This window comes from Motacilla alba, chromosome 17 (genome assembly GCF_015832195.1).
Source record: "Motacilla alba alba isolate MOTALB_02 chromosome 17, Motacilla_alba_V1.0_pri, whole genome shotgun sequence".
Classification (NCBI taxonomy): domain Eukaryota; kingdom Metazoa; phylum Chordata; class Aves; order Passeriformes; family Motacillidae; genus Motacilla; species Motacilla alba.
In genome coordinates, this window is record NC_052032.1 from 5,002,329 (window position 1) to 5,021,841 (window position 19,513).

A 19,513-nucleotide genomic window follows, 5' to 3' on the forward strand; every position below is an offset into this window, starting at 1 on the left:
CCTCTTCCACCAGCTCTGCTGTCAGAAAGAAACAAGGTGAAAGGAGGATCTGAGTCTCACCTGCAAAGAGGCTTCCAAAATCCTACTGAACCAGGGAGCTGCCAGTACCTGACACAGCCCTGAGACTCTACTTTTACTGCACCTACTGAAAATATAAATGTATCACCGAGAATTACAGATATACAGGCGGGAGAGATGCCAGCTCTGAGGCAAAGTTCATGTACAAAGCTCATGTACATCCTGAGAGTGGACACAGGGGATCCTCTCAGAGGGACCACAAACCCATGGGTGGTGAAGCAGAGAGGAGAGCATTAATTCTCCAGTCCCTGAACTTGAACTCACCATGCACACACCTCCTAGAAAGCTTTTAAGGGGTCTGTAAACCAAAAATCAGGGAGAGCCACTGCTCCAGACATCCCTTGACACCAAACTGAGGTGCTGGGGAGAAGGCTCTCTCCTGTCATTCCATCCATCCCAAAGAGAGCTCGCTGCCTTCCACAGTTACCCCTGTAACTGACTGTCCCTTCAGAGACTGGTCCATTTGTTGTTTACCTTTCATTTTAAATGGATTAGACACGTACAAAAGCCTCTCTTGAATAGCAACAACCAAGATGTGAAAAGGATGGGAAGATCCAACTGCCAGGTGTCAGCACTAATCCACGTCAAAGGGCACGCTGTCAGCAACTCACTGTAAACTTCCAGGAGGAAGAAAATGCTCAGAATAAAACAGTTAAGACCAGATAAATGTTTATCATTCATTATCTGGAGTCAAACTTGGATTTCTCAACAACACAGCCAAGACAAAGCAAGCACATTAATAAGACAACATCTTTTCCAGGGAGCTCCATGGCAGGTGTGCAGCCTGCCCTCGAAGGCAGCAAGGCTGGAGGCAGGTGAAGGCTCTGTTTGCCTTTCTCCAATAACAGGTATTTAGTTTTTTACGTCACTTTGCTTTATCATAGCCTGAAACCTGGCTGAGCACCCAGCTCCACCTCCCCATCTGCTCCCTGTGCCAGCTGGCCCTGTGGCCCAGGGGACGCTGAGCCAGCCACGGCGATGCCACGACAGCTCCCCAGCCCCAAACTGGGGCACCCCAACAGCTCCCCAGACCCAAACTGGGGAACCCCCAGCCCTGCCTGGGAACAGGGGGGCATTGCTAGAAAACCCCACAGGGCAGATCTCAACGTGGCATGGATGTTCACAGGGAGGGGACTGATGGGAGCACCCACGTCCAAGTGAGATGAGGAGCTGGAAAACATGGCAAATTCCCCCCCAGATCCTTCCTCAAGTATTGGGACTGGGAAAAAACCCACTGGCCATGGCAGGGAAGGGCAGAGCACAAAGCTGGGGAGGCTCCAGCAAAGGTTTCACCTGTGTTGGCAGCAAGTGAGCAAACAGCCAGCCCAGGCAGGAGCCAACAGGTCAGTGTGCTCCATTTCAACTCCAACCACCTTCCAGCTTGGACAAACCACTGGAGCACATCCTCCTTGGGCTCTCCTGGGGTTCCTATTGCAGCCAGCCGAGCTCTCCACAGGCCAGGCTGCAGTTTGGGGTGAGAAGGGGTGCATGGCAACACCTCCTCCTGCCCCCCAGGCACTGCCAGCTGGGGCATTGTGCAAGCTCCCTGTCCCTTCCCCAGCCAGGAACGCTCCAAACCTGTGGAATGGTGAAGGTGTGGGTGCCTCTGCCCCATTAGTCACCCGTCTGCCACTGAGATGTGTTTTAGGGAGGCAGCTGGGTTTGCAGGGGCCTTATCCCAAAATCCTGCCTGCTCCCCCAGAGCCCAACATGGTGCAGTCATCCTGGTTTTGTTCCCCCAAATAACTGCTCAAGTGAGCATGTCTATTTTGGGGCAGAGAAAGAACACCCCAAAACCCAGTCTATCATGTTTGCTTAGGGATAAAAGGCAAGACCTTTAGCTAGCAGAAAAAAAAAAGTAATATATACATATACCTATACTTTTTTTTTTTTTTTTTTTTTTTAATAGAGGGAACGAAAATGGAATCATTGAAGTTTTCATAGCCCAAGGAGCTTTGAAAAATTTGGAGGGAAGGAACAGAACGTCAAGTTTAAACTGTTTTCAATGGAAAAGCCCATTAAAGGAAAAGGGATCTTTTGCAGAAAGATGTATATTTTGCTGATTTTGACAAAAAGGACTGTTCAGAGGAGGGGAAGAAAAGCTTTCGTTTGAAGGTTTTGAGCATTGCTTTTGCACCTTTACAGCAGTGCTCATGAAAGCATCCTCACAAACCTGTTATTGCTGGAACACAGCGTGCCCAGGGAGAAGGTAGATCTGACCACGTGCAGGGTGAGGGCAGGGCTTTGGAGACAAGCCTTGCCTGTGCCATGAAAAGGAGCAGTTATTACAAAAGGCAGGAGAAAAAAAATATGTATTAAAAAAAATCATCAACTTCCTTCCCTTCCACCAGGCCCCCGGGAAGGGGAAATGCTGATCCTCCAGCTCACAGATGGTTCTCCTGGAACAAGCTCCTGGTTGCCACCCTGTCAGCCACATCTAGTGCTGGGGGTGGATTTTGGAGGAGGCACGAAGGACATCAGCCTCCCTCCAGCACGTCAGCACCAGCAGCACTGCACATGCCGTGGGGTGCAGTGGGTATTTCCTGGGATGGAACATCAGCTTCGCCCACAGATCCCTCCCCAGCCATGACCACATCTCACACCGCAGGAGAGGAAGCTGTGGGTTGAGCACACACATCCCTGGCAATTAAAGTCATCTTCTTAATATCAACCAGCCCCAGCCATCCTGTGACAGGGCACAGGAAATATTAATTCCATCTCTGCCATTTTAGACTGGTTTTCTTCTCATTCAGGTGTTGCTGGACCCGAGTCCCATTTGGTGACAGTCACAGTCTCACTCAGCAACTGCACAGAAGGATTGAGCATCACCTAAAAGGTTGTTTTTCCACCTTGTAACTTCTCAAAATTTCCCACAACTGGGAAATTTTCAGGGAAATTCACAGGGATGAATTTAGAGTAATGTCACCAACAAAGTGCTCAAATTAATAGCAATAAAGTGTAAGTGCTCCATGTGGCAGGCAGAGCCCTGCTGGGGAAAACGACCTGTGAAAGCTGAAAAAGCAGCCCACGATGAGACCACTGGGAGAAAAAAAAAAAAAAAAAAGGCAACAAAACAAACAGTCCATTTCAATCTCCTTCTCATAAAGAGCCAAAATGAACCCAGGAACACATCAGAGAATAATCATTTAGCACAGATCAAACAGGAGAACTAGCATATTAAAAATACACGCAGCATTAATCAGTTACACAGAGTTATGTGCCATCATTTCCATAAATAATACAGGATCAAAGCAGCCCAAGCAGCACTATCAGTTAATACAGTCAGCCAGTCAGTCAAAATAGAGTAAAGCTGCCTGAAAACTGTGGCTGTGTAATTTGCCAGGAATAAAGCAGATTCATCTGAGAAGTGGCATGACCAGTTAAACGGGTAAAGGTTACCAGCAGCCTCGTCATTAGAGCGAGGTGATGCCACAAAGGAGGAGAAAAAAAAAAAGAATGAAAGGTTAATGCAGGCTCAACAAATTATTTTAAAAATACCCAAACACTCGGGAAATATCAATATATCTTGTCTACAGGTAACTCCAAGAAGGGCCAAGGTATTGGGGACGGGTGGGAGGACTGACACTGCTGGGAGCATCCCCAGTGGCTGGAGAAGGGGTGAGCAATAGGGTGCAGCCCACCAGAGCCCCTTCTCCAGGGTTCGGGCAGTGCCAAGGGGCTCCCCTTTGCCCAGGAAAAAACTCCCTGCTGCAGAAACCATCCTGCCTGTGCAGGGTGAAGGCTCAGCACCAACAGCCTTTAAACACCCACCCATCCATGCATAGAAAATGCCTGTGTCATTAGGCCTTTTGCTGAAAGGCTGCAGAGCCATTTAGCTGCCCGATTTTTAAAACAGGCATGTGGAGCAGAGCTATAAATAGCAGGGATGCTTGCCTCGTCATGTTTCTGGGGGCTTATTTATAAGAACAGGGGGCAACTGAATTAAAAATGGTTTAAAAAGACGTGCCTTGGCTTCTCTGCTTTAAAGCCAAGTTGCCAGAAGAAAAAAAAAACCTTCAAGGTTTTTTTTGCTTTTTTCTTTTTCCAGGCAAAAAGCAAACGCCCATCGCTCATGCTCAGACTCTGAATCGGTTACATTTACAAGGCAAATTTAATTCATACAGCAGGTGTTCAGAAATATAAAAAAAAAAAGAAAAAAAAAAAAGAAAAATCCTGCTTTAAGCAGCACAAGACCAAACTAAGGCTTTGCATTAGTTCATGCAGCTCCGGGGAAGCTCCTCATTCACTGAAATAGGAGCCGTGTGTGTGAATGAGGAGCAGAGACCTCCAAAATCTCCTCCAGAGTCGGGGCGGGGGGGAAAAGCCCTGAAGGGCTGGAGCAGAGCTGCTGCCAAAGCCGGGGGCTGGCATCCCGACCCTGCTGCACCTCGGGTGACAGAGGGCGACGGGAATTTTGCATGGGAAGATCCAGATGAGCACCGGGCAGAGGAGGAATTCAGCCTCCAACAAAAGAGCCGCTTTGGGCGGCTCCATCGGTCCGCAGGCAGCTCCAGCCCCGGCAGTGTTTGGAGGGTCTATTCTTCACAGGCAGCTAGGCGAAATCCCGGGAAACCAGGCGGATCGAGCAGCCCCCTCCCTGCTCCCTGCCTTTATTAAACCGCCGGAGAAAACAAGAGGAGACAGGCGAGCTGCTGCCAGGACAGCAGGCAGCTGGGATGCAGGAGCTGGACCGCTCTCCCCGCATCCCTCCAGGCAGGGATGGGAGCCGCGGGGCAGTGAGTGACCCTGGCAGGACAGGGGACAGCCTGCCCTGCTGCTCCGGGAGCGGCAGCGAGCCAGCACCAGCACCACCGGGAAGTTTCCTATTGAATAGGGGGGGAAATGTTCTGCCAGACAAATGAGGTTCAATTATTCCCAAGTCTAGAATGTCTTGTTGGAAATGCTTCCAGACTGACAAGCTTTAATCCAATAAAAGACCCTTCCAGACAAGCCCTGCTGTGATTTTGGGAGCGTTTCCCCCTGGCAGGGACCCAGCAGCCCCCAACCCCTCACTGGGGATGGATTTAGCCCCAGGCACAACAATCTCACAGGGCAGCCTCAAGGCACAGGACGCTCACTGAGCTCGCTGGAACCTTGAGCAGATGCAAAGCAAGAACAACCATTCCATTTCAGTCTGATACAACCCAAAAGTCAAAATAAATTTTTTAAAAAGCAAATAATTTCCTGTGAAGCAGAAATCTGGGTTTTAGCCAGTTTAATGAGACTGAATTGCGAGTGGTTCTGTTCTCCTGGGGTGCTGGAGACACACGACTCCCCAAGGCAGGGCAGATGGCTGGATTGCAATCTAGCCTTTAGCTCATAAAATATATTAATATCCCCAACCAATTACAAGGTGCCAGACTCTGCCCCTCCGGGCCCACTCCCACCCAGCGATGCCTCGCTGCACAAGGCAGCCCATGTCTGTTGAGCTCAGACATGCAGCACCTGCCAGGGCAGCACAGCCTGTAGCTTTCCAGGACTTTTACAGCAAGTCCCAGCCCTTGCTCCATCCTCATCCAAGAGCTCAGTGAAGTCTCAGGTGCAGTCAAGGTGCTGTACAAAAATCCAGCCCCTCATCATTTCTTTGTTTGATTTTTTTAAGTGCTTGTCAGAGGTAAAGCAGGAGGAGCCTTCCCTTCCAGGCAGACGGCTGCAAAAGGATCCCAGCCTTCAGCACCCGGCCTTGGCACAGGTTTATTCCCCAAGCTGGCAGATGCATCACACCACCACGAAGAGCTTGGCTGCTTCTTGGAAGCACCAGCGAGCACCTCAGATTGGCAGCAGCTCCCTGACAGTCAGCTGTGTTAGCTCCACAAATGTCACCAGCTCGCAGAGCCTCAGCCCTGGGTATTGACACGGCTCTTGTCAGAACCCTCCGGAGTCTTTCCCCTGACTTCAGCAGAACTTTGCATCCAGGACCTCAGCTCCTCAGGAACAGCTTGTTCTGTGCTCCTGTGCCCACAGCCGTGGGGCATGGCATGTCCTGGATGCCCCTGTCCTCACTCTGCTCACCATCACTGCCACAGGCTCGATGCCCACCATCACTGCCACTCAGGTGGGCAGATCCCAGGATCCCAGCCACCTGCAGGGACACACTGGAGTGGCACAAGGACCACAGTCCCCTCAGGGATGGGGTCACACCTCGGTGTAGCCCATGACACCATCACTCCTTGACCACAGCAGTCCTGTCCCCTGTGGCACAGCCAGGCAAGGTCAGGGTACCTCGGGGGGAAGAGGCAGCACCAGGACAGTGCTCCAAGGGCAGAACCAGGCACTGTCCAGGAAGCCCATCCCACACGTTTCCCAGCTGTCTGGACAGGCACAACCTTTGCACCCTGTGCAAACCCCAGTCTGTGTCACAAGAGTTTTTCTGGTGGCACTCCAGCACTGTCCCACCTGTCCCAGCCACCCTCGCGGGGCTGGAGCAAAGGGACTGGGACATCTGCCACCACGCAGCCTCAAACTACTTTCTTCAGTGCTCCAGTACTTTAGCCTCCCCACAGGCTGGTGTTTGGCTATGACCAACAGCAGCCAGGTAAATAACATCACCTCACAGAGGTGGTGCCATTTTCCAAGTGGCACCTCAGAGATGATATGTCTGAATCTCAGCTACCATTTAAAATAAAAACAAAGAGCAAAATCCCAGCAGACAGAAGCGATCAAACAAGACCCTCAAATGCTCTACAGATCCTCCCAGAAATATCCTGATTTTCATGAGCATTGCTAAGTCCCAGAATCTCAGTCTTGAGTGAGGACAGTTGGATGCATCTGATTCAAGAATGATTCAGATGGGAGCGTGGAGGCAGGCAGGAAGGCAAGGGAGTGACATTTTCTGCTCTGGGCAACGTGTCTTTATTTAAAGCTCAAAGACACAAACTTATTATTTGATTGAAAAAAAGGCACTCTCTGCCCTGGCTGCTCCCATGCTGATCCTGAGGAACAAGACCATCCTCCTTATCCTCAGCTTTCACATCCATGCCTTCATTTCCATTTCTTTAAATAAATTTAAATCCTGCTAGCACCTTGAACACAAGTTATCTCTGTAACCACATGGAACCCAATCCTGAGCCCTCAAACAAGGAAGGCTTAAGCTGCCTTCCCGAGTAATGAGCAGGAGGAAAGCTCCAGCTCACCCTCCCTGGCTCCTCCTGCTTGTCCCCCACAGGGCCAGAGGCAGAGCAGGGGCACTCAGGCAGGTGGACCCATACACAGGTGGGAAGACTTCTTCCAAAGGATCTAAAGGCTGGATGAGAGAAGAGGAGGAATCACCCAGAGCTGCAAAAGGGATGATGGCACAAGATCCTGAAACTACCTTCAGCAGCTTGGCTGTTTGTGTCCTAGCAGGATTTGAGAGCTCCCAACCCCTCGAGGGGCACAGCCCCAGTGTGGCAGGGTCTGGCTGCTGATGGCTCCATGGCCTGGACCAGTCTTTCCTCTACAACAACACTGTGAGTGCTGTGGGGACCCCCCAACCCTGCCCTCACCACACCTCCTGCCAGAAAGGTCTGTGCAGCCCATTCTCCACATGCCCTGCACGAAAACAAAACCCTCCACCTCTCCAGCTGGCTGAAGCCAGCGCTCACCAGTCCCCTCCTCAACCTGCCACCTCCCCTGTGCCCAGCCAATTACCCAGGTCATCCCAACGCCCCCAGGGATTTGCCAGGCTCCTCTTCACAAGCTAAACCCATCAGCTAATCCCACACAAAGCTGCAGCCACCCCCCATTGAGGGGCTCTGGCTGCACCTCCTCCATCCGAGCAGCAGCACCCCAGCCCGAGGTGGCAGCTGGGGACCCATCAGTCACTGACTCAGCTTTCACACATTTCTGTGTGACACCCTCCTGTGGTTAATGCTCCGAGCCACCTGCATTTCCGGCCCTGTGGCTGCAGCAGAAATCGTTCATTGTCCCCTCCTACGTGGTGCAGAGGTGAGGAGCCAGACCCAAAGTCACCTCTGGGAGCTGGTGACCCAGGTAGGCAGGTGAGGCATGACAAAACAGCAGGGAGGAGAGAAGTAAAGACACCATACCCAGGCTTTGGGTGCTTGCTCTCCTGCTGACCCAGCACAGCAAGGCTGTGAAAGGACATTTGGGTTTTTCAGCCCACCCACCTGCTGTGCATGGGGCTGGAAGAGAGTCACAACAAAATGTCCTTCAAAGAGACCCACGTTACTCAACGCTGCCCTAAGAACCGTGTGGAATTGAGGATTTTTTGTTTCCTAGGCAGGGAAAGTCCAACCAGGATGCTCCAACACAAGCATCCACCCCAGCAGCAGCCATTCCCAAGCCAGATTCCCCAGCAAAGCTCCAGCTCCTGCTTAAAATGGGACTGCTGGGGATAAAAGGAAGAGGCAGAGTCTCTATGGTGGGTGCTGAAGGCTCTGGTGATAAGGCGGGGGATACGTTAAGCTTGTCTCCACAAACATAAGGATTAGCAATTTACTTCCCTTAGAAACAAAATCCAGGATTTTAACATGATCACAGGCTCGGAAAGAAAAATAAACATCATGAAACTGGGAAAAGGAGGAGGACAAGAACAGAGCAAGCAGGCAGCTCGAGGAAAACTGAAGTGCTTCCTAAATCAAAATGAGAAATGCACCAAAGTCAGAATTGAAATATTGATAGCTCTGAACACCACTGGCCCTGAGGCCTCTCACACCAACCTCTTATCAGTGATAATGCTATGAACATTAAGGGAAGCCTTTCTAATAATGTGCATGAGAAAAGGCCCATTTGTTTAATGCAACAGAGCACATAATGCATTAATTACCTACTGAGTTGGAAAAGTGATGTTGAAAACATGCTTGAGTTAAAGCAAGCGGAGGGTTTCAGCTAAGCCCATTATGTCCACTGGCTTTGCTGGGGCTTTGGTGCTTAACAGCCTCTGAGAGCAAACCTCTGCACAACTCACAGCAGATGGGGCAGCACAGAAAACCCCACAAAACCCATGGAGAGCAGCTCCCACACAGAGCACGGCTGTACCATCCACCCCGAACACCAGCCCAGGCTCCCCCATCACACAGGGGATGCTGCCAAGCCCAGCATCTCCTCCTGATGCTGTCTCACCCACCCTCAGGTGCCCTAAAACCCACCCAGCTCCGGAGCACACCAGCAATTCCCCCTCAGCCAGGGCTCATCTCAACCTGTCACGCTGAGGACTGACAGCCTGGCCTCTTGGAGAAGACAGTCTGCCCATGTGCTCCTGCCCTGGCCATCACCATCACAGTGAAAAGGCACCAGAGAGCAATTCTGTGATTAAGTGGCTGTAGCCATTAATAATTAGCACGTTGAAACTTCAAAGGGTGATGCTGGCCTCCACAGTACAGACTCAGCACACCCAGGGTGGTGGTGGGGAGTGCCCATCCTCGATGCTCCCTTTTCCCAAGTGAGAACTGAGGCACAGGGGGGAGGGCAGCCCGTGGGAGCACAGGGATTACACACAAAATTCCCCAGACTTCCACACCCCTGACAGCTCCAATGGCAGAAGACATAGAGGGTGTTATGTAAGCATCCTCCATGGAACCTGGGAGCATCCCAAAGCCACTGCTAAACCAACCTCATGTACTTGTCCCTCTGCCTGCAGGAGCAGGAGGCTCTTGATGAAGCCATTGGAGCTCAGGGTTGGAGACCCAGAATCAATGGATACTAGTGGATACCAATGGAAACAAACACAACACAGGGGTCAGAGAGGGAAATGTGCTGGAGGAAGCTTGGGATGTGTATGTGGATCCCCTGGTTGGCATCCAGAGGGTCACGCCGTGCTGCACTGAGCTGCTCAGTCCATTCTGTCTGATCAGGCACAAGAGAAGAAATTGCTTTTGCTTTTAGAACACTCAACTCATCCTACCTTTATCAGCAATTCCCAATCTTAAGCCATTCTGTTTCTTCCAGAAAAAGCAAAGAGAGAAACCTCAACAGAAAAAAGCAAATTAAAGTCTGAAAAACAAGGGACTCCAGATCTTCAGTCGATTTTATTTCTAACCAAATGAAAAAAGTTGATTAATCCCCTTGTTCAGACAGCTAACACTACCAGAACACACTGCATCCCTTTCACATCAGAGGAAGCTCAACATACTTAAGCTAAACATCTTCCAGGCAAAGAGAGAAAATAAATATAAAAAAGGAAAGAATCAGTGCTATAGTATTTGCATGTGTCTGAAGATAAAGCTTTGGAGCTGCAGAGTGAAGCCAAGTTCTCCAGTAAAATAAGTGGACAAAGCTTCATCCTTGGACTCCAGCACAGCTTTGCCTATTTAATCTATAGGTAAACTGAAGTCTCAGCTTTTGAAGAGCATCAGTGTGTCACCTCCCAGCAACTGACCAGTGCTGTCAGTGTGTGCTAACACCCAGAAGGAGCTTCACTGAGAGCACAGCCCACCCACCCACCCTTCACCTCTCTCCTCCTTACACCCTACATTGATAATTCCATGTATTCCTGTTGCCATAGCACCTTCCTCAGCTGTGTACAAGCCCCGACCCCCACAGGGGCAGGATGAGGCCTCGCACAGGCTGTACTGAGACACATCATTCCAGCACAGATGAAGCTGGGCTCGTTTCTGCCCTTGCACACCCATCAGATGCTATGTGAGCACCCCAGCACCCACTGAGCTGCAAATACACCTCCTGACACTGCTAAGAACATGGGCTCTGGTGACCCCAAGTCATCACCAACCCTGCTCTCTCTCTGCTGCTAGCACGTCGAGGTAGGACACCAGGGACGCTTGATGGTTGTGGAGCAACACGACCTACAAAGTCCCATCGAGGATGTCCGAGTCCAGCATCCACCCTGCTGGACCCTGTATGGATGCAGGTGATGGGAAGGACCTGTCAGCGTCTCCTCCAGCGGGAGCACAGTGCACGCCAGGGAGCACCGCCTGAAGGGCGCTCCGGGTATCCTGGACCAGCACCTGCCCCGCTGCTGCCCAAAAGCAGCGCTAACAGCCCCGGCAGGGCACGGCTAGGCACGGCTGCCCGTCCGGACCGCATCCCGGGGCCGGCACAGCCGCGGGGAGGCCGGGCCGGGCGATGCTCGGGGGTCCCGCAGCGCGGAGCTCCCTCGGCCCGCCCCGCACGGGGGTCGCCGCAGCCGGAGGGGCCCGGGCAGCCGCCGCCCGTCCCCGGCCGCGCCTTTGTCCGCCCAGCGGAGGAGGGGGCGCAGCCCCGTCCCGCTCCCCGCCGGTGGCCCCGCTGACACCGCCTCGCCGCGGACCCGCCGGGCCGCTCACCTGCGGGGCCGCTGTCCGCAGCCGCCTCCTCCTCCTCCTGCTGCTCCTCTTCCTCCTCCTCCGCCACCGCCTCCTCCTCCTCCGGCGGCGGCGGCGGCGCCGGGCTGCCCCGTGCGGGCGCGGCGGTGCCGCGGGGCCGTGCGGGCGGCACCGTGCCCAGGCTGCTCTCAGCGGGGCCGCCGCTGCCGCTGCCGGGCTCGGCGGGCGGCGCGGCGCTGGCGGGCAGCGCGGCGGTGGCGGCGGCCAGGAGGGCGGCGAGGCACAGCAGGGCGAGCGCGGTGCTCGGCCGGCGCCTCATGGTGCGGCGCGGGGCTCCGCCATGCACTCGCTCATTGACGCGGGCGCTCGCACACGCACCGAGCGCGGCCGGGAGCGGCGCCGGGCGGCGGCGGCTCCTCCCGCCGCCCTCAGCCAGCCATGCCGCGCCCGCGCCCTGCGCCCCTCCGGCGGCTCCCGCCGCGCCGCGCCCCGGCTGACAGCGCCGCGCCCGCCCCGCCCCGCGCCGCCGCGCCCAATGGGCGCCGCGCCCGCCCTACCTGACGGCGCGGCGCAGCCAATCGGCGCCGGGCGGGGGCGGGCCGAGGGGCGGCGCGCGGCGGGGAGGGGGCGGCATTGTGCGGGCGTGAGGGGCGCCGGGCCGGAGCTGCCGTGCCCCCGGCAGAGGCGGCGGGCGAGTGCCCGGCCGCCTTTCCTAGGGGGATGTGCGCGCGATTTGTAAGAGCACAGGGTTTTAAGGGTTTTAACTTTTTGTTCTGTTTAGAATTTTTATTTAAAAAATCGAATTTTCCCCCATGCTCCCCGGCCTCAGTGTGGGGAAACAACGAGGAAGGCGCCGGTGAATGGCACCGGGACACAAAGCGGCTCTGAGGAAGGAGCGCTGCTCCTTGCGTGCCGCCGCAGGGCTCCGGAGGGCCCGGGCAGGTGGGGCGGTGTCACCGGCCCCCCCGGCAGCCACCTGCATCCGCGTCCCCTGCCCGCCTCGCCCGGCGCCGGGCCCGCCGCGGTGCCGCTCCCTTTGTGCCGCCCTGCCGGGACGGAGCCTCCCCACCCGGCGGGAGCAGCCGCAGGGACAATGACACCTGGGCCCCCCGGGCTGCCGGGGCCGCCCGCGGCTGTGACCTTGGCCGGACCGCCCGCTCCCCGAGGAGCGATCGGCAGCGCCGCGGGGGGAGGAAGCACGGTGACACAGATATTAATTATTCACGGAGCCCAAGTGGGTGAGCGCCGGTTCACGCGTGGCGGAGCGAGGCAGGAATGCGCTGCCAGCCCCGCGCTGGGGGAAAACGCCGCTCTGATCAACACAAAGGCACGTGGAAGCAAGGCTGGGATGTGCTGGAGGAGCTGGGCGGGCCGGGCAGAGCCGCAGGGCAGCAGCGGCAGCATCCCTACGCTCCCCTACACTCTCTTACACTCCCCTGCACATCCCTTCCCACCCCTGCACATCCCTTCCCACCCCTGCACATCCCTTCCTATCCCTGCACATCCCTTCCCATCCCTGCACATGCCACTGCGGGAAGGTGCAGAGCACTGGGAGCTGGGTGGCTCTCGGCTGCCCGGCCCTGCCCGCAGGTGTGTGGCACTGCCAGGTGAGTGTTTGCATCATCTCTTGTTCCTGCAGGAGCCAATGGATGCTGACGCGTGTCCTTTGGGATGGGACAGTCCCACCTTCACCCACCACACGGTCCAGGCTGACAGCCCTTCTCTAGCACAGTATTTAGGAGTTGCCTCCAAGGGAAACGCTGCCCAGCATAGCCGCTGTGGGATAATTGTTCTGCAATCACTCGCCACTCTTCCCCCATACCTTTCTCAGAAAGAAACAGGACTTTATTCCTGCATAATAATATAATTATTATTCCCCAGCAGCTCTGCTGCACCGTTTCCCCCGTGGAGACAAACCCTTCTGAGATCTGCTTTCCATAATCGCCGCCAGCCTGTCGCTCCCCACGGGAGCAGAGGGTCCCTCTGATCAGGGGGAGCACAGCTGGCAGGGAGGCAGGAGGGTTTGCTGAGCCACTCTCTCCTCCAGCAGTTCACACAAGGTTGTTGTCTATGGGAACGGGATGAAGAAACCAAGCAGAGAAAAGATTAAGGGAAGAGTTACCTGGAACAAAAAAATTCCTTAGTTTGAAATAGAAGTTGCACAGCCTCAGGAGCCAAAGGACGGACCCTGTGCCCACCTCTCAGCCCACCTGCTCCCCACAAGGGCCAGCACGGTACAGGCTGCCAGATCTGCTCATCTGGTTCCCAAAATATTACATTCTCACCTCTGCTTGGGAGGAGCAGGTTAAGCAAGTCAGTCCTTCATCTCTTTATCCTCTGCTGTCACCCCAACAAAGGAGGGAGACAGGAAGGTCCTGGCAGGGTCAGAGGTTCTTGGGCAACTTTAACCCAGCAGGACCCATGAAAAAGGACTGGCCACCTCTTGGAGGTGGGGTCACATGCAAAAACAGAGACTCCACCTGCCCAGCTGGCTGATTTCGGTGCTGAATTATTATGAGAATCAGTACAAAGAGCCACAGCAATAAAATTTACTGTCTCTGCCACGTTGTGGGTACACACAATCCAGAGCCTTCATGGTAATGCCACATCCTAGTGGCAGCAGGGGTGGAAAACCTGAGGGACGAATTCCCACCTAGGTGAAAACCACTGACAGCGCCACAAGCTGCCAGGAGAAGGCTGGGTTGAAGGCTGGAGGAAGGCTCTGGGAGACGCTGGGCGAAGGGGATGGAGGATGCTGGATGAAGGAGATGGAGGATGCTGGATGAAGGGGATGGAAAATGTTGGATAAAGAGGATGGGAAATGTTGGATGAAGGGGATGAAGGGTGCTGGATGAAGGGATGGAGGATGCCGGGTGAAAAGGCTGGAGGATGCTGGATGAAGGGGATGGAGGATGCCGGGTGGAAGGGCTGGAGGATGCTGGATGAAGGGGACGGGAAATGTTGGATGAAGGGGATGAAGGGTGCTGGATGAAGGGATGGAGGATGCCGGGTGGAAGGGCTGGAGGATGCTGGATGAAGGGGATGAAGGATGCCAGGTGGAAGGGCTGGAGGATGCTGGATGAAGGGATGGAGGATGCCGGGTGGAAGGGCTGGAGGGTGCTGGTGAAGGGACAGTTCCGCAGGACCTGCCGCTCCCCCTGTTGATGTCACACAGAGTTGCAAGTGCTCCACAGCCCAGAGCGCCGGACCCAAACCATCCCTGGCTGAACCCAGCAACCCAAGCACCCGAAAAGCCGGTGGCTGCTTTCAAGGGCGTTCAGCTGGAGCTGCCAAAGGCACAGAGCAGACCTGGGCTGGCACCACGCCACAAAAATGTTCACGCTTGCTTTCTTTTTGTGTTTTCATTTTGCAGTGAGAAGGGGAGTAATGCATATGTGAGCAGCAGGGATCCCCGGGGAGCAAGCCACGGAGGCCAGGTCGCATGCAGGCAGCCCAGCCTCCATGCCTGCTTTTTCCATAAGTTTTAAGGGAGTAGATATCCTCCCAAGAATTGTTCCTATTCCATCAAATCAGCAAGATTTTCTTCCCCAGTGGAAAGTTTCTATCAGATATTTAGCAACCAGCTCTTTCTCTGACCTATTTGCAAGCCCCAAGCCACTCTCCACCACCCACTACTTGAAAGCTTTGATAATTCAATGAGATGTTAATTCTGACATCCAGCATAACTCTCAATACAAAACCTTCTCTCTCTCTCTTTTTTTTTTTTTAATTATCATTAATTGCAATCCAGGAGTAATGAATCCTCTGCACAGACTTTGCCTTCCAAGCACCCAGCAGCATTTTGCTGCACAACTCCCATTAAGTCAATGTGTATTAAGTAGGTTTTGACAGTTCTGTGTGCTCTGGGGTGGGCAAAGCCCAGAAAAGACAAGGCAGCACAACTCTGCCGTGGGGACTGAGGCACAAGGCTGAGTCCAGCCTGGTCAACACATGGAGGTGTCAGCACACATGTGCTCAAAACACCCTGCAAAAGGGCACCGTCACTTTTAACAACGTCAGGATCATCTTTTAGGGCAAAAATTCTGCTCTAAACGCAGAGGCTTGTTAGTGAGCTCCCATGTGCCTTATCAGGGCACACAGCCTGTGAGACTGAGCCACACACAATGCTGGGATCTTTTCCACTTTCATTTAAGAGCCTGGCTCAGTGGGGTTTTGCAGGGATTGCCCCTGAGCAGGGTGCCCTCCACTCCCTTAGCAGAGCCCTGTCAGGCATTGCCCTGATTCAAGGGAGATCAGAATATCCTTTAGGCTGCACTTCTTTCATGAATATTTTCATTGTTCCATATGATTACTTATCATTTATTTGAATCATCAAATAAAGACTGCTTGGAAGTTGAATTCCCCAGGAGCATCTCTGCAAACCTGGTCATGAGACACAGGAGCTGACTTAAAGCACCAGCAGAAGCCTTGGCTTTATTTTCCCTGCTGGAGCCAAGTAAACAGCATGTGTGTTGGAAAACAAATAATTTTTACAAATCTTTCTGTTTTCATGACCACGCCAACATTAGCAACAAGAAGGTGATAGTTAGAGTGCAGAACTCCCTGTCTTCATCTCTTCCTTAATCTATTTTAAAAATAAAACACCTTCTCTGTGGTTGCTTTGGAGCAGCAGCCTTGCCTGAGCTGAGCGCACGCATTGCCTACATTTATCCTCTGATTTGAATATAAATGAAAGGAAGTGAGTTAAAAAGGGAGCCTGGGGAGCTGTCTCTGCAGGCCTCCAGCTGCTGGTGGCAGGGCTGGGTGGGCAGAGGCCTGGAGCCTCACCTCAGAGTGCAGGAGGAGCATCCACAGCATCACCCAAAGGTGACAAATTCCTCCTTCACTGGGTCCAGCTGGCTCAGACACTGTGCTCACGGGGACCTTGCCCTTGTACATGTCTCTGAAATGATGATGTTGCTTTAAAGGTGAGCCCAGGAGAGCCCTGTCACTGCAGTGAGCTGAGCCCTGAGCATCCCTCCCTCCAGCTCCCTGCAAATCCAGCCAGGAGGAGCCTTGGATCAGGGTGTGGATGAGCAGGGACACGCCTTTGCCTGGCCATGAGCCCCCTGCAGCCTCTGCAGCCTCACACACCTTTTTATCTGCACGAAGCACTGCAGGGAGGACACAGGGAACAGTTGTTGTCCTTGCTGCAACTTTCTAGACAGCAGCAGAAGTCCCAGCCCTGGTGAACAGGGCTGCAAATGCTGCGTGCTGCAGCCACCACCCTCCTGCATTGTCACAGGTCTGCTGCCACCTGTGATCAATGCAAACAGCTGCCAGACCACCCTCTCTTGCCAGGGAGACATCAGCAGGACACGGTGGGGGTGTGTGGACCCCTAACAGGTCCCAATTTACACAGACTTACAGAGCAGCTTAACTTTAGGCACATCAAGGTCACAAAAATTTAAAGCTAAGCTCCTTTTCACATCAAAAGTGTCGTACAAATGCAAAACACTGAATAAATTGGCTAATGTATGTGTTTATTGCTGTTCTCTGAGAGGCTGGATCAGAAGGGCTGAGCAGGGAGGGTCAGGCTCTGCTCTGCTGACTCAGAGTGTTTGGAAAGCACAATTTCTCTTCCACAGGAAATTGTGGTGCTTTCAGATGTGTTTTCATCTCCAAATCCTCTTGTTCATCCCAAATTTGCTGGAGAAGGCTTTCAGAAGCCTTGATGGGGAAGGATTCCTTTCTTTGTGCCATGGAAAGGTGCTGTGGGTGCCCAGCACTGCCAGGGTGCAGCCAGGAACCAGCAGCTCACACACGTGGAAGATTAAAATGGCATCAATTTGAGTGCTAACGTCAAAACTAAACCGAACAATTTGTTGAAATTAAATGCTTTGGAAGAAAAAATGATCCTCTGAAGGTCAAAATGAATGGTTCTGATTTTTCTTCCCATCAATAGTTTCCTACGTGTTCCCACAAAATGGGTTGATTTCAGCAAAGCTGTGCTTGCCAATAAAGATCATTTCCACTGAAACCCTTTCTATCCTTCCTGCTGCCAAAAGAGCTCTGCCTGCAGCTGAGCACCCCACAGATCTACAAGTGGGGCATATTTCCTCTCTAGTGCAGCCCCCAGCATCGTTCTGGATCCCTCTCCCCAGTCCCTGGCTCTGGGAACACTGGGATTTGGAGGGGCATCCCTTCATGGCAGGTATTTTCTGCTCCCCTTTTTATTCCTGATTATTTCTACAAATGTGTGTCACAAAACAGGCACAGCCCCGCCACTCACGAGGAGGAGAGGAGCATCCCTTCAAAGAAGATTTAGAAAAGCAGTGTGGAAGGGTTTCTGTAGTGCTCATCTACAGAAGAGAGCAGCAAATCCTCTCCTCCGATGGCAGATCCTGAAGGCAATCCTTGAGCGTGAAACACTGAGCTACCACTGATTATACAATTCCTTTGAAAAGGGGCTTTTCTCCCAGATCCTTTTCACAAATCTCCTGCCATTACCCACCCTAAAGCTCTGTTAACACTTTCAATCTCTCGCTTCTTGCCACAGACAGACACTTCACCTTTCACTCACTTTCACTCGGGTTTTTTTCAGTGAAAGCATGTTATTACCTGGGACACAGGAGGGAGGGGATTAGGGATTGAGAGGCCTGTCCAAATTAGACAGGCTATTAGCTATTCCCAAATGCCTAAGGCAGGGTCCACACCGAGCCAGGTGCTGTCCTCAGAGCCCAAGCTCCCTCCTAAACACTCACGGTGTTTGATTCTTTCCACATTTTTGTTTCAATGATTCCCCAGGAGGCTCCAGCAAGGCTCCATCCTGACTCCCGGCAGTGACCAGTGCTGGAGCATCACATGAGCAGCAGGGCTGGGGGACACGGCTGGAGTTGGGAAATAAAGCCCAGCCAAGGACAGTGCTGGGGACAACACGCCTGTCAGCGTTTGACCTTTTCAGTGCCAAACCCTGTAACCCCTGAATAATTTAGGAAAGTGTCAGTGTGAAGGCAGGACACAAGGTGCTTGGTATTCCCAGGGGTGCAGGTGGGACCTTGAGAGGCCATTTGGGCTCTGACACTGGACAATCCATCAGCCAGCAAAGCAAAACCTTTTATTTCTGCTCCTCCACCGAGTGCTCGGCCTGAGCTTCCCTGCTGAAACGAGAACCCACAACCTGGCACCACCACATCCCAAAATCCAACTGCTCCCAGCTGCTGGGAGCAGGGGGGAGTGAGGAGCCTGAGAGGAGGCAGGGGCTGGGCTGAGCCAGTGGGAACAGGGCCAGGAACAGCAGCAAGGGCGGGAGTGCAGAGGAAGGAGCCTTCCCATTGTCCTGAACAAAGGACCAGATGTGCACCCAGGGTAGCGAAAATCCCACCCTCCCACAGCCAGATCTGGTGTTTGCACTCAGAAGGGCCCCAAGGCTGTCATTAGGAGCGTCTTCTACACCAGCACAGCAAAATCCCTTCTGGAACTCATGTATTAATTCAGGACAGCAACTCGTCCTCCCCCTTCCAGAGGGTTCTTCTGACTGCCCATACCTGGCCAGCTGCTCCACACCTGCAGGTATCTGGGTCAAGGGGGTTGCTCTTCCTTGTCCCTGGTGATTTTTTGTTTTTGTTTTTTTTTTTCCTTAAAAGCCAGTAAAATCAACCCTGTGATGGATCTTTTTTCCTCTCTTCACTTCGTCCTTGCTCCTGAGTTAACATTCTTCATGAATCCTGCTCGGGAATCTGGTGGATAAGCCCAAAGACGTGCTGGTGCATCTTTTGGGATGCCACTGCAATGCTGAGTGTATCCACACAATCATTTCCACCCGACAATCTCCACATTAGGCTCCAGCCATCCTGTGCTAACTTGTGCCTTGGCTAACACAGGTCTTTGAGAAAAGCTCCCAGTCTTCATTCTCTGACACTGAGACTGAAGAAAACCACCCTTTTCCTTTTAATTTCTTCCAAAATGTTGGACCTGTTGGGGTTTTTTTTAAACAATGATGGTGATTAATTTCCAGTTGGATTTCATCTGGCTCTTGCTTCCAGCCATCCGTGGTTTTTCCCCTGCTAAATTACAGATCCTGCAGTGCCCACTCTTTTCCCCTCTGCAGGTATTTATACACTGTCATCAAGTCACCTCTCAACCTCTTTTTTTAATAATGCAAACAGATGGAGGTCTTTAAGTTCTCTCCCCTGTAAAGCTGTTTCTCCAGTCTTTCAATCATTTTTGTAGCTCTTTTCAACACTCTCCAACACCCTCTCTTAAAGCAGACACCTGAAGTGGATGCAAAATTC

General features: G+C 53.1%; 1 protein-coding gene across 1 annotated transcript in view; it reads right to left on the minus strand.

The window, feature by feature from the left end:
* The window catches only part of MEGF9 (multiple EGF like domains 9), a 48,532-nt gene extending 36,760 nt beyond the window's left edge, over window positions 1–11,772 (minus strand). Inside the window, exon 1 of the mRNA XM_038156322.1 lies at window positions 11,301–11,772. Coding sequence (XP_038012250.1) covers window positions 11,301–11,598 — 298 coding nt within the window. The 5' untranslated portion in view covers window positions 11,599–11,772. The remainder of the gene's footprint in view (window positions 1–11,300) is intronic.
* Between the last annotated feature and the right edge of the window lie 7,741 nt (window positions 11,773–19,513).